The 13,844-nt window shown below is 49.6% G+C and overlaps 1 protein-coding gene across 1 annotated transcript; it reads right to left on the reverse strand.

Moving 5' to 3' along the window:
* Nucleotides 1–421: 421 nt before the first annotated feature.
* On the reverse strand, nt 422–13,226 carry Tmem98 (transmembrane protein 98). Its single transcript, XM_041664902.1, has 7 exons — nt 13,137–13,226; nt 11,013–11,196; nt 8,209–8,340; nt 6,937–6,970; nt 5,088–5,203; nt 2,675–2,734; nt 422–1,248 (listed from the first exon to the last, which is right to left on the reverse strand). The coding sequence occupies exons 2-7, from the start codon at nt 11,141–11,143 to the stop codon at nt 1,041–1,043; spliced, it is 681 nt and encodes a 226-aa protein (XP_041520836.1). The 5' UTR covers nt 11,144–11,196; nt 13,137–13,226; the 3' UTR covers nt 422–1,040.
* Nucleotides 13,227–13,844: the final 618 nt, after the last annotated feature.

Genomic DNA, 13,844 nt, shown 5'->3' on the forward strand with positions numbered 1-13,844 from the left:
GACTATGTAACCTTGAGCTGGGTTCCAAGGAGTTCTCAGGTCAGAAAAATACCTGTTATCAGTAGGTGGTGGCCTTGGATGCTGGTGATTCCAGCATTCTGGAATCTGAGGCAGGAGAATCACAAATTCAAGGCTGCAATTTAAAAAAAAAACAAGCAAACAAACAATAAGGAAGAGCCTCTCGTTTTTTCCAGTATTTGCAAAACAGATTTCAGAAATAAAGGGGCACAAAGATGTTGCTGCTGCAAGAGAAAGCACTTCTATTGCAGTGTCAACACTCGTGCCTGACTCTTAAGTGTACACACACACACACACACACACACACACAGCACCTTCAAGATTCCCCAGCTCTCTCCTCCGCTCAGTTCTCACACATTCTGCCATATACCCCACATATAAACTTGACTCAATAACCACACACTTGAGGAAAACAGAACAAGTTTACTATTCACCTAGTGGTTGTAAAGGAAAATTGCAGGCACAGTGATAAAAAGGAAACAATCAACTTCATATTCCTCAGCTTCTAATACATATGGGAAACGGGAAGACACAGGGTGTGGGGGGCAGGTGGTGAGGGGCTCAGATGCTTCAGGGACCAGGTTCTGTACACAAACCAGCCAGGGGAGTTCAAGGATCACCCAAAGAGCTGATCCCGGCTTAGTTTTGATTGTTTTCTAAAACGCAGGCCCGAGTTGCCACACCTTGATTTTCAGAAGCCAGGAATTCTAATTTAATGTGAAGCCTCTTGATTCTTAGAGGGCCACTCAGTTCTCTTGGAAACATGGAATGCACTAACCCTAGCAGTTCTAGTGCAGCTTTCCGCATTCTGCTGGCGAGGGCCGAGGCATCTCCCCTAACTGTGGTATTACACTGCCACTCTCCAGCCACCATTTGCCATTGCAGCCGAGGCATCCAGGATGAGCCTCTCAGCTTTACTCTGCACCGGGGGCTGGATGCCAGAGCCCCAGAGAACAACTCGATCTACAGGAAGTGGAAGGCTCGGCAGAGCCACGCAGGGGCAGGGACCAGAGCCTTGCAGATTAAATGGCCGACTGTTCCTGCAGGAAACCCTCGGGGTTGGGAAGGCCTTTATCTGGCTCAGAAGCCAGGGCTGCCTCTCGGAGGACTTCCAGGTGCTCCTCAGCAGCAGACAGTGACTGGTCAATCCAATCCAGGCCCCCGGTTAGGTGGCAGGCATTCCTGGTCACTAGCACCAAGTGACTGACGGATAGAAGCAGGGCAGTTGTCCTAGGTTAAAAAGAAAAGAAATTATATGGGTAGTGGACAAAAACAAGATCTCCTGAGTAAATTGGGAGCATGGGGACCTTGGGAGAGGGTTGAAGGGAAGGGGAGAGGCAGGGAGGGGAGCAGAGAAAAGTGTAGAGCTCATTAAAAAAAAATCAATAAAAAAGAAAAGAAAAAAAGATCAGGCTCTGTAGAAAGTGGGGAACTTTGCACAAAAGCCCACATGGGTGCACACTCTATACTAGCGTTCCCCAAACCGGAGACCCCCATCCTGGAAGGTGAGCGGTTATGTAACATAATGGGTCCACACTGAAACACATAGGGGATGGCTGCCTTAAACAAGGGTAACTGTTTGGAGCCTTTGATGAGTTTGACAAAACTCCAAGGGGAAACCGGAGAGCTGTGTCTGGTAAACATATTTAAGACGGTGAAAGAGGCTTTCAGCAACACACCCGTTAACAGCTCCCAGAAGGGTGTTTTCTGAAAGAGTTTGGATGTGGTCAATTGGATGAGCAGATCTCCAACTGCTGCCCACTTAAAGATGGGCTATATATATCCCTCTTCAGTGAACATCCCCTATTGATCACAAATCAATAAGCCCAGCGCTGGCTTACTCAATGCTAAGGAAAATATAATTGAAAATCAAATTGAGGAGGAGGGTTTTGTTTGTTGTTGTTATTTCTGAGAGGTTTTTTTTTTTTAACTGAAAAATTTCCTAGGAAATAATTTTTAGATGGTAAGAATACCAGATGTGTTCAGGGCTCCATTATCGATTACGAACCCATGGAGAAAGCTGAGCAGCAATAGGAATGGGGCAAAGAAACCAAAGCAGACATGTCATGACTTACTGGCCACCTGGCAAGCACCACACAACATGTCCATGGGAGTCTCACAAATCAAACGGAGATGACACGTAGGTATTTAAAGGATTTACATTCGGTAGGGCTGAGTACACTCTGCAGTGGAGGAGGGTCCAGAGAACAGGATCCTGGGATCCTGATGGAGAGTGAGTTCCACCTGTGGCTGACCTATTACGCATTCTTGTTGCTGGGCTCACCACAGCCCTACCAGGCAGTGCTTGCAGCAAGGTGTGGCTGTTTTCAAGTCCAAAGATCAGAAGGAGGAATGGGGAGTGAAAGGGCAGGGAGGCCCGGGTAGCAGAGCCAGTTAAGTATGCAGATCCAAGACTGACTCTTAACTCGCTCCCTCCTCTCAGGGATTCAAGGAAGATGTCCTTCACTCTTTCACCTGCCAGGCTCAAGCCACTGTTTGGTTCAGTGTTGACCTGGAAGGGGATGAATCCAGAGCCAGGGGTGGCCTTGGAAATCTGAAATAACATCCTCTTTAAACGGCAGGCAATCAATCTGGCAGGCTTGACACCAGTGACCCTGAAGAGTGATACTATGAGTGGACCCTCCTCCCCTCTCACCGTGCGTCCAGGAGCTTGGGGTCCAGTGGAGGGTACATTGACTTCACGACATCGTCCACTCTGAGGGGAGGCAATAGGGACAACTGTCAATATTTCACCTCCTTGTCCCCTTTTCTCCCTCTTTACTTCCCATTCTCATGCTAGACTTCTCTGTTGGTGTTACACACCCACTCTTGGGGGGGGGGGTCCTTTCTCTCCCTCCTTCCTTCCTTCCTTCATCATGCAAGACTTCTCTGTTGGTATTACACACCGACCCTTCAGGGCTCCTTTCTCTAACTACTTCTGCATGCCCACTCAGAGTCTAGCAGAAAGACTTCAGGTTCTGCTTGGAAAATATTCTGTTCCCTGCTTTTGCCTTCATTCCAATGGTTAAATGTGTGAAGTCACACATATGGAGTGATGCTCAGGATTACAACTAAACTGAAGAGGTAACCGGCAAGCAGGAGCATGCTGTATCCTCCTGCAAACACAAATATAAAAATAAACCAAAGCTATGAAATGCAAGAGGGAAGGTCTAGAGGAATGCTCACCATTTGATGGTGGCTGTATCCGTGAATTGGGCAGGGAGGAATCAGGGCACATCCCACTTTTCAGATAACCTATTCCTGACGTAGATTAACTCTTATAAGCATTTTTTTTACTTTTGTATATTTTAAAAGATGATAATACAGTGATATAAAACAATTTTTTAAAAAAAGTCACAGCCTAATTTGGGCTCAAACTGCTCGGCTGCATGTCTTTTCCCTAAAGCACAGCCCATGACTAATATTTAAGTTAAGTTTCCACCTGTCCTGATTTGTGGGATGCGAGATTTTGCTCCCATGGATCACTTGGTAAAAAGAAAAGAATGAAAGCTGTGTTGTTAGATTTCTAAAAGCGCTAAGAAAAACGCAACCCTCATTCTCCCTCAGGCTCGTGGAGCTGGCAAGCAAGTAGGTGAGAGGCATCGTGGGCCTCAGCATCTACCCCAGCTAGCTCCTTCCCTCTCTGCAGAGCCCAAGGCAGAAGCCGCTCTCCCTGAACTAATAAATCATCAGCATGGCAGACGGAGAAAACAAAACCGGGAGGACATGGGAGCTAACATCAGCCGGAGGGAGAACTAGTGAGGGCAAATAAAGAAAACAAGAGAATTCGGGCAAGAAACATGAAGGAGGTTGTGCCAGGTACTCGGCAGAAAGCTCTACCCTCCTGGCAATGCCACACTCTCACCATGGCACACTGTTAACCCTGTCCCCTCTGAGAAATCACAGCACCCTAACACCCTGTTGACAAGCTGCACCTCAGAGCCTCTCTGGCCAGGCCCTGTGAATGGGTCTTAGAAGTGAGAAGAAGCACGAGGAAGGGTCCAGCAGATGCAAGCATTGCACAATCTAAAACTGTCTAGCACAAGTTGGAGCCTGGACAGGGGTGCAGGGCTTGGTGCAAACCAGGTAGTAACACCCATGGGGCATCTCCAGAGTCAGGAGCTATTCTGGCCTGCATCCTCCCTCTCCCTTTCTCCACCTCACTGAACTACCTAGACAGAGTTCAAGTACACCAAGTCTTGTTTTTCTCAGAGGATCTTACAGGCTGCTCCTTCTGAGCTTTACGAGCTTATTCGAGACCCCCCCCCCAAAAAAAAAAAGGCTGGTTGCTTGTGATTTAACCCAGGCACCAGGAATGCACAGAGGAGGCCATTCAAGGCTTAGGGGTCAGGTGACTGATAAGAACACTTTCCTGGAGTGGGTCATTTGACAGCAAATCCACATACCAGCCACCAGGTGGCAGCACATATTTAGAGCTGCCTTTGGCTCAAAAAAAAAAAAAAAAAAAAAGGCCTTATTTTTCTTTGCAAAATCCAGTCCAGCTGAGGGGGTGTAGTTGTTAACTGGAGCTCTGCTGGGTGCCTCCCACAAGGGATTTTGCAGACAGCATGGAATTCGGGAGGTCTGAATGCTCTGTGGCTTCACCTCCCACCCAGGGCTAGGCTGAGGACCGAGCAGCAACTGAGAGCCATCCGGAAAGGAAGGGAATCCTCAAACTAGTTCCCAGGACAGCTAACAGGCTGGACCTAAGGGCATGGCTGGGAAGTCACTGGAAATAGTATCATAGGAGCCTGTGGGAAATGCGCCTGCTGGCTGCCACAGTGTAGCAAGGGAAGGGAGGCTGACCTGGTGAGAGCCGGAGTGGTCACTGTGGAGCTGCAGGCTGGCAGCACAGTCATCCTGGAGCTGTTAAAGGACTTGTGCTGGTAATGGGGGATGGCGGGTGACCTCCTCAGTTTAAGAATGCCCGTACTGGGCTGTCTGTATACACCGGCATCCTGATAACTGAGGCCACAGACAGGCCTACTGTTTTACAGCATTGCTTAGCCTCGCTGGCTCCCTTAGCTTCCCCTGTGGAATGTGGGACTTCACAGCCACTGACCACTCACCTGGGGCTAATCCGCTTGGCCACCACAATGATGTCACTGACACTTGCTGAAGTCTTCATCTTGGCCCCAGAACCCATTGTCATGGCAACAAGTTTTTCTGTCAGAGTGTGACAAATCTAATATAACAAGGAGGAAAGAGGTAATGAGGGGATGGCCTGGCTCCCCCCTCCACACTGAAGACTCTACTACCCTGACAAAGACAAGTCTGGCCTCACCTTGGGTACTGCTGCTAAGCTGGCTCCTACCCTAATAAGGAGAGAAAATGAAGTGGAAAGGGGCAAAAGCCGAGAGCCTGAGTAATAGCTGGGGGGTGGGGGGGCACTCAGATCAAGGGCAGAGCTTCAGCTCAATGGGGGCTAAGCTGGAATAATCCACCTAAGAAAAATCATGCGCTCTAATTTCACCATCCTGGCAGGGAGTGTTTTCTGTCCCCCTCCCCTCACGGCTTAGACTTCCAAATGGATAGTATCTCCAGTGGGGAGTCCGTAGAAATGGGACTGAATGAAGGGCAACTTTCTCTTCAGGCACAGTTTTTGAGGGTCGTATACTATGAGCACGTCTGTCCAGGTGGTGATGAAATGGCCCTGGAAAACTCAGGGCAAAGGCAAAATGATGCTGACCACCTCCCTAGGCTCACTGCCTCTTTCTGTATCCCCCATGCTGAAACCAAGCATGCCTCTGTCCCTGCGAAGAAGTACCTGCTGTATTAGAAAACAAAAGCAGGAAGAAGCCTGGGAGGCCACCAGGGAAGGACCCATACTCTCCTTCATAGTCTGGGGAAGATGATGGAGCAAAGGCATTCGGGGCTCTCAAGAGGAAGCTCAGAAGCCCTTTTCTTTATTCATGCTCCCCAATCCAAGAACTAGGGCCCTCCCCCTCTGATGGAGAAGGACAGGAGGAAAAAAAAAAAAAAGCAAGGTCCAGGACACATCATGGCTGGGCAAAGGGAAATGTAAGATGGTTTATTGTTCCAGTCAGTGTACCTCGCTATCTGTGTCTACAATATCTGTATGTGCAGCCATATTTATATATCCAAGGAGCTTCCGGATTCCCAGGCAACAATTTCTTACATAGGTAGCCAAAGGAGTGAAAGATAAAGAACTTTTTAATATCCTGTGCTGAGTGACCCTAGAGAGGAGCCCAAGTAGTCGCTTGGAATCTTGAATAATTAGTAGACAAAGAGACAAGGTCACTGATGTGCAGAAACCCATATTTGCATTGTATTAAATATTTGCATGTTATTCTTATTCTATTGGGAAGAATAATATCAGGCAAGAGCTGAGAAATGGACGTTGGAACTATGAAGATGGCTAACACACAGTTTGGACGTAATTTTCCAAAGGCTTCAGGCCTTCAAAGACCAAAGTCTGCCTCCAAGTGGAATAACTTGCTGTTTGGGTTTTTGTCTTTTTAACTCTGGTTATCCCTTTTGTCTGACTACTGACCCCAAAGAAGCCAGGGAAGACTTTCTAACAACTGAAACCCAAATCCAGAATGCATTCCATGGACTAAGCTGGGTGTAAATAAACAAAGGATCCCAGGGAGGCCAGAGCCTCATTTGCTTCAGCAACTCCAAGGCCTCAGACACCCAGTTTTCCCCGAGGTTTGTAAAATGATTACCCCCCCCAAGCTGTCCTTTCCACGGGTCACTGTGTTGAGAGGACCAGATGGGACAGAGCCTAGAGAGAACTTTGAGAATACTGAAGTCAAACAGACCCACTAGGGAGAGACGGAAGCAGACTGTAGAAATACAGCATGGGGCTGATCGGGCAGCCTGCCAGGTCAACTCCGTGTACACACCGGGTGCTCCAGCACCGCCCTTGGCCTCACAGGGAAATCAGAGTATTACCTTCAAGATGGCGATGCAGTGGGACATGAGGCCCCTGAGGAGACAAGAGGGAAGTGTTAGTGCTGCTCTAAAGAGCCCAGCTCCTTCTGGATACCCCCTACCGCTCTTCAGCCAGCACCAGGAGCTCAGTAGGAAACCATCTCCAAGCGGAAGCCCCCAGCACTACAGCCACTCTGTCCCCACCTGCCAAGTCCAACATTCTATATCACTGTGTACTCAACGTGCCCTTTCCCCTAGATTCAGTGAGTTCCTCTTTCAGTAAACCCAGTCAAAAGGCACCCATTCAGGGGAGGGGCTTATGAGGCCCCACCCTCCATAAGGGTTCATGGGCAGTTAATGGTTCTTGGGTAAAAGAAAAAGAGAAACATTTTTTTCATTAGTGCTGTAGACATTTTGGGATGGCCCATGTTCCTACAAGTAATTCCTGTAAGCAACCCTAGTTAAACTAAATGGGGCGGGGCTCACATACATGCGTGCCCGTGCACACACAAACATGCACACACTCCAAAGACATGAAAGAAGAAGGTGTAAGGGACACTACTCAGGAAGAGAAGGGGAACAAGAAATAGTAATGGGTGAATATGATTAAAATACATTGTATACAGGTATGAAAATGTCAACGTGAAACTCATTAAGTACAATATAAAATGTTTTTTAAAAGGCCCCCCTCTGGGACAGGCTTCATCAAAGCTCCCTTGATCTCCTTACCCCAGGCAGACCTGGATACTGCTCACTCCCCGTACCACTCCTCATGCGCTGAGACCCCCTAGACCCTCTATGACACTGGCTCTGGTGCAGTTCCAGCTCTCTGTCACTCTGATATCCACAGGGCCCGGCCCCATACCCAGTATATAGTGCCCCATAAACGTATGTCAGTAGACAGAAGGATAAAGGGGTAATGAAAGGAAGCGGCACGCACTTCTGTGGGATAGACAGCCCTCTGTGGGACAGACAGCCCTCTGTAGGACACTGAAAGCAAAGGCCGCCTGGAGCTGACTCCAAATCCCTGGACCATCCAAGCCCAAGATTAACCCGACCACGCTGGGGGACTTTATAATGATGCCTGCCACACAGCTAACTGCCCGGGCATTCAAGTCTACAAAGTAAGGGGAATAAGACAAAAACAAACACTGTCATGCCCGATGCTGACATCCCTCACGACAAGGACAGGGAAGAGCTCTGAGTGCACAGCACAGTGTTCTGGTAAAGGAACCCAGAAGCCCCTTTGCTATCCCTAAGGGCTAGAGAGCCAAAGTTCCCCTGAGGCCTTACGAGGCATCTTCAATCCAGTCTTCATTCTCCAGAATGGCCTCGATGTGGGGGTTGGTAATGACAACATCATCCAGCTCTAGCTCGGAGGGCTCAGACTGGGTCTCCATCGCACCAATGAGGTCCACAATGGGCCTAGAAGGAATGCCACTATTAGAATTTCATGACAAGTGACTGTGGATGACCCTCTTCTCATCACAGCCACTGCTACAGTTTAGGTGTTGAATGTCCCCCAAAGGCCTGAGTGTTAAAGGCTTGGTCCCCAGGATGGCACTCTTGGGAGGTGGGTCCTTTAAGAGTGAAGCCTAGCGGGAGGGCTTTAAGTCTTTGAGGCTGGACCCTAAAGGGGAAGATAAGACATTGGCTTTCTCCTTTTCTTCTTTTTTTTTTTAACATTTATTTATTATGCATACAATATTCTGTCGGTGTGTATGCCTGCAGGCCAGAAGAGGGCACCAGACCCCATTACTGATGGTTGTGAGCCACCATGTGGTTGCTGGGAATTGAACTCAGGACCTTTGGAAGAACAGGCAATGCTCTTAACCTCTGAGCCATTTCTCCAGCCCCCTCCTTTTCTTCTTTTTCTGCATTCTGACCACGAGGTGAGCAGTTTGCCTCCCCACAGACTCCCATCTGGCTGCACCAGCCGATGTCTAGAGCAGTGAACCTACCTGATTGTGAATCCGAAGAACCATTAAACCCATGAACCAAAAGAAACCTTTTCTCTCGGGCTGGAGAGATGGCTCAGTGGTTAAGAGCACTGGCTGCTCTTCTAGAGGTCCTGAGTTCAATTCCCAGCAACCACATGGTGGCTCGCAACCATCTGTAATGAGATCTGGTGCCCTCTTCTGGCACGCGGGCATACATGGAGGCAGAATGTTGTATACATAATAAATAAATAAAATCTTTAAAAAAAAAAAAAGAAACCTTTTCTCTTTACACTAAGTTATCTCATGCATTTTGTTATGGTGACAAACATATGGTAGAGAATTCAGAGGCAAGGCCACTTGTCTGGGTAGAGACCTAACTATAATGGGCTCATACCACAAGACAAGGCACACGGCTATACAGTGAGTCAAGAAGGCAGACCAAAATGCAAGTGAGACAGGATGAGCTGAACGGCTGGAGAAAGGGCAGTGCTAGCATGATGACAGAGATGTCCGAGACAGGACTGGCAATCTTCCTTTCTTTCCTTTAAAGCCTATGTTAGTACGGGAATGTTGTCATTCTGATCAGCCCTGTGTCCCTAACTGGTGTATAGAATCACTCTTGGGAACCACTCCTCCTCTCTGAATAAAACTACCTCCTCCTTCATGGCAGGGTTCGGTAGAACCTAACTACAGAGACATTTCTTGCAAAGCAGAGCCTTCCTTGGGGCGGTGAAGACATCTAAGTGGGCATTTACAGGTTAACCACTCAGCAGAGACACTAACCTAGTTAAGATCAAGAAACAACAGAAGCCTAAGGTTGGTTATTAATGTCCTTTATGGTTGTCTCCACTCAAAATCCCTAAAATGACCTTGCTTGCAAAATCAGTCTCACACAACAATGCATGATGAAGGAGACAGGCATCCGTATGCCAGGACTGCAAGATTTGGAACATCTGTTGCTTAGGTGTGTGCCTGAGTGTGGGCATCAGATTGTCGTTTCCAGAGTTTTCGCTGGAAAGGAATTTGGCTCATCTCCTGTCAAACGAGGTGGCCGACATCGCAAAGATGGGGCTTTCATGCCAGGCGAACACATTCAGTGACTTCTCTGTGACTGAAGGAACAGAAAAAGTAGTGCCCCGGGATGCTGGTGGGCTTAAGCAAGGTTGTTTTGGCTTTGGTTTTGGTTTGTTTGAGTTTTTTGAGCCAGGGTTTCTCTGTGTAACAGCCCTGACTGTCCTGGAACTCACTCTGTAGATCAAGCTGGACTTCAACTCAGAGATCCACCTGCCTCTGCCTCCCAAGTACTGGGATTAAGGTGTGCGCCACCCAGGGGAATCTCCCAGGAGTCTACAGGGAGGACCCTAACTTAGACTCCCAGTCATAGTGGATAAGTAGTCTGAACTGACCAGACTGGCGTCTGGCCCAACTGTCATCAGGGAGGTGCCACCCAGCAACTGATGGAAGCAGAAGCAGACCCAAAGCCAAACATCAGGCAGAGCTCAGGAATGCAACAGAGGAGGAGGAGACAGGAGTATAGGAGCCAGAGGGGTCAAGGACACCACGGGAAGGCTCACACAATGATTTAACCTGGGCCCATGGGGGCTGGCAGAGACTGAACAGACAACCAGGGAGCCTGCATGGGACTGACGTAGGCCCTCTGCATATATGTTACAGCTGTGTAGCTTGGTCCTCTTGTGTGACTCCTAACAGTGGGAACAGGGGCTGTTTCTAACTCTTTACTGGCTTTTGGGACCCTACTCCTCATACTGGGTCGCCTTGCCCAGCGTCAATACATGGAGAGGTGTTTAGCCTTACTGCAATTTGTTATGCCATGTTTTACTGATACTCCGGGAAACCTGCCCTTTCCTGGATGGGCATTGTGGGGATGGAGCAGAGAGGTGGAGACTGGAAGGGGAGGATAGGGAGAGGCTGTGACCAAGATGAAATAGACGAATAAAAAAATTTAGAAAGGTATGCGCCACCACCACACGGCTTAAGGAGCGCTCTTAAGCTCTGAAGTCTTTATAGAGAAGTGTGACCTGCAGGAACCATTTAAGAGAGAATATGTTGAACTGAAGTGGCCCAGCAGCAAATTGCTCTGTCCCTCTGGCTTTCTGCTGCCGGGGCTCTCCTCCCTCCGCACCCCAGCCCACTCACTTGGAATCATAGCGCTGTAGCAGGTCTCGGGGCCGGCAGTAGCGCTGCCTACACACCACCACCAAGGCAGCAAACGAGGCCAGGAAGATGGTGGCCAGCACACCTATGGCGACAATCACCACCGTCTCCATGCTCCCAGGGGCTCCCGGATACAGTCCACTCACATCCTCTGAGCACGTGGAAGCTGGAGGGACCAGAACATCAAGCAGATGTGTAAAGACAAGGCAAAGAAGGGAGGGACGGCTGGGTCTTCCCTGCCAGAAACGGCAAATGAGGATGGAAAGGGTAGCACGGCACCCTCATGTCACCTGCAAACCCAAGGGACCTTAATGCAAAGCCCAAATGTCCCTTCTCCTTTATGATAAGTGGTTATTTTCTGGTTAGACTGAGATAGCTTGGGACACATTTGCACGGGCACTGATGATTTCCCATTGCAAAACATGAGAGAGCAAGAAAACCACGAGAGCACAAGCAGAAGGGTGGATTGTACCTGGTGAGGAGCCCCTCCGTGTCAGACACCCTGTATGTGTTAACTTGTCTACCAACAGCCATCCGAGGCAGGTATGGGCATCTCTACTTTATGAAGAAGAAACTGAGGGCCCAGGAGGATGAGGAAGTTGTCCAAGTCTATTAGCTGGCCTGCCTAAATTAACCGTCACCTTTCTTTCCCTTCCTAAGGAAGAATGAAGGCTCTGCAGTGGGTTCTGGCGGCCACTTCCAGAATTGGAAACGTACAAGCAGAGCGGAGTATTCCTTGCCTCTCACCACGTGGGAGGTTCTTTCACATCAGCAGTCAGGTATGATTTAACGATGTGCTTTTGTTCTGAGAAATGTATCGCCAGGTGTTGTGGTCACGGTCAAATGCCCAGATCAAACTTACACAAGTGAAGACCAGCTACGGTGTCATTACATGATGCAATTCTATAGGACCACCATGCTATATGTGAGTCACTACTCACTGGTATGTGATGTGGCCTGTCGGTGTATGTTAAACTCAAGTCAGGGCACCTTACCCTTTGCAGCATTCTTTCAGGCCTCCCATCCCTTTGAGCAATCTCCTCCCCTCCCTGGGTTTAGTTTATTCACCTACAAAAAGGAGTGCTCTGCCTTAGCAATCCCTATGACCCCGGGATGGTCCATCACTTCCATTTGCCATGTCTCCGGGATTTCAAACTCTGACGGTCACTTGATCATGCAACAAACACTGAATTCCGAAGACTAAAGATGAGACGGCGCAAACCCCTCCCCCACCACCACCATGTTAACGAACTAGCGGGGAAAGATTCTGTTCTGTGTAAATGGGCTGGGTGCAGACTTGGACAGTAAAGAGATTACATTTGCTTGATACTTTCTAGAAAAGCCCCCTACACAGGCCTGGGTATGCTTGAAGTGGGTTTTGAGGGATGGGCAAGAGTTCCAGGTAGACAGGATGGGGGGTTTACTGGCTTAAATTGTCAAGGAAGCCTCCTCAGAGTTCTCCAGGGCTGCTCTCTCCCAAGGATTTTTTTTTTTTTTTACATCTTGTACCTCTGTTGGGAAACTAGGAAGAGAGAGGTACAAGGGTCTAGAAACTCTCTTTACAGTCCTTCCTTGTCTACCCATGTTAACCCTTTTCTTTCCTCCCTATTCTTGTCTTCCTTTCTAGACGTTTTCCTCAGGTATCCCATTCTCTGGGCTTCCCACGTCCTCTCTCCCATGCCCCCATTCCTCCCTGCTGCCTTCCTCTTCTCTCTTAGTTAGTTTCCAGCATTTCTCTGAGCGTCTGTGCTCTCTTGAACTTTCCCTCCGCCTTCCTTTGTGATCCCTCTGTGTGGGCGTTCCTTTGTGCGCTTTTCTTTCTTCGTGTGTTTTCTGTTATCTCGGTGACTTTTCTTCTCTCCTCGATCTCTCTTTCTCGCTCCATCCCCTTTAGTTCTAAACCCATCAGGATTAAATTCCTTGACCCTCTTTCCCTTCCTTGGCCCTGCCAGCCGCCACTTGGGAAGGCTGCCACTGCTCTAAGCGCGCGCTCAAGTTTGGTCCCCAACTTGTGCGCTGCCCCTTATCTGCCGCCCAGCAAAACAAAGCAGGGTCCGGGCAGCCCGCAGGGAGCCCTCCCGCTTCCCGGTCAGCGTGCTCACCCACCTCAACTGGGGCTCTGCTCCGGAGCATGCTGGCTCCCCGCGGTCTCCCAAGGCCAAGTCCGAGTGCTGCCCGCAGCGTCCAGCAGCGGGGCATGCCGGGAGCGCGGGCGGGCCGACTACCCAGATCCACCCCCGGTGGGGCGGCCCAGCCAGCGCACCCAAATCCCCCGCTGCCTGGCGCCGCCGTCCCCGCCAGGCCCCTGGCCGCCCGGGGATTGGCTTTGCGGGAGGCCAGGGCAGCTGGGAGACAGTCACTGGCGACCCGAGAACCCCTCCACGTGCGCCCACGGAGGCCAGGGCAGAGGGGTGGTGCGAGGGCCGTGCGCTCACACCAGCTGTGCTCCAGCTGGCCCACCAGGGATGGGGGTAGAAGCTTCCATAGTTGTACAGTGTTAGGTCGCTGCCCCAGCTTGCTGTCTGCAGATTGATTGTAGCTACTAGCTGTGAGCAATTGGATCTCCCTTCTCTGTGCCTTGGTGCCCTCCTCTGTAAGGATCCTGGGAATTGGTGTCAGGGTCAATGACATAAAGCATGCATTTTCTTGGGAAGAGCCAGGCCCAGGGCTAACAGCCTGACTTAAGACTTTTGCTAATCACTGTCTAGCCAGGACCCTGGCAGGCAATCGTGCCCATGATCCCATCCTTGATATCCCACTGCAAGGAGGCCACACCTCACTGGTCAGGAAGCAGTCCAGTCACCAGTTAGGCTG

Source organism: Microtus oregoni, unplaced genomic scaffold (assembly GCF_018167655.1).
Source record: "Microtus oregoni isolate MIOR12 unplaced genomic scaffold, Mior012 000015F_ref0000493, whole genome shotgun sequence".
In the NCBI taxonomy this organism is placed as follows: Eukaryota; Metazoa; Chordata; class Mammalia; order Rodentia; family Cricetidae; genus Microtus; species Microtus oregoni.

Excerpts from the sequence above, each read along its gene's own strand:
- Tmem98 (XM_041664902.1), bottom strand. The coding sequence starts at position 11,143 with ATGGAGACGGTGGTGATTGTCGCCATAGGTGTGCTGGCCACCATCTTC. Across the intron at positions 6,971-8,208 it reads GACTGGATTGAAGATGCCTC|GGGCCTCATGTCCCACTGCA; the intron begins GTAAGGCCTCAG and ends TTGTCTCCTCAG. Across the intron at positions 2,735-5,087 it reads GCCAAGCGGATTAGCCCCAG|AGTGGACGATGTCGTGAAGT; the intron begins GTGAGTGGTCAG and ends GCCTCCCCTCAG.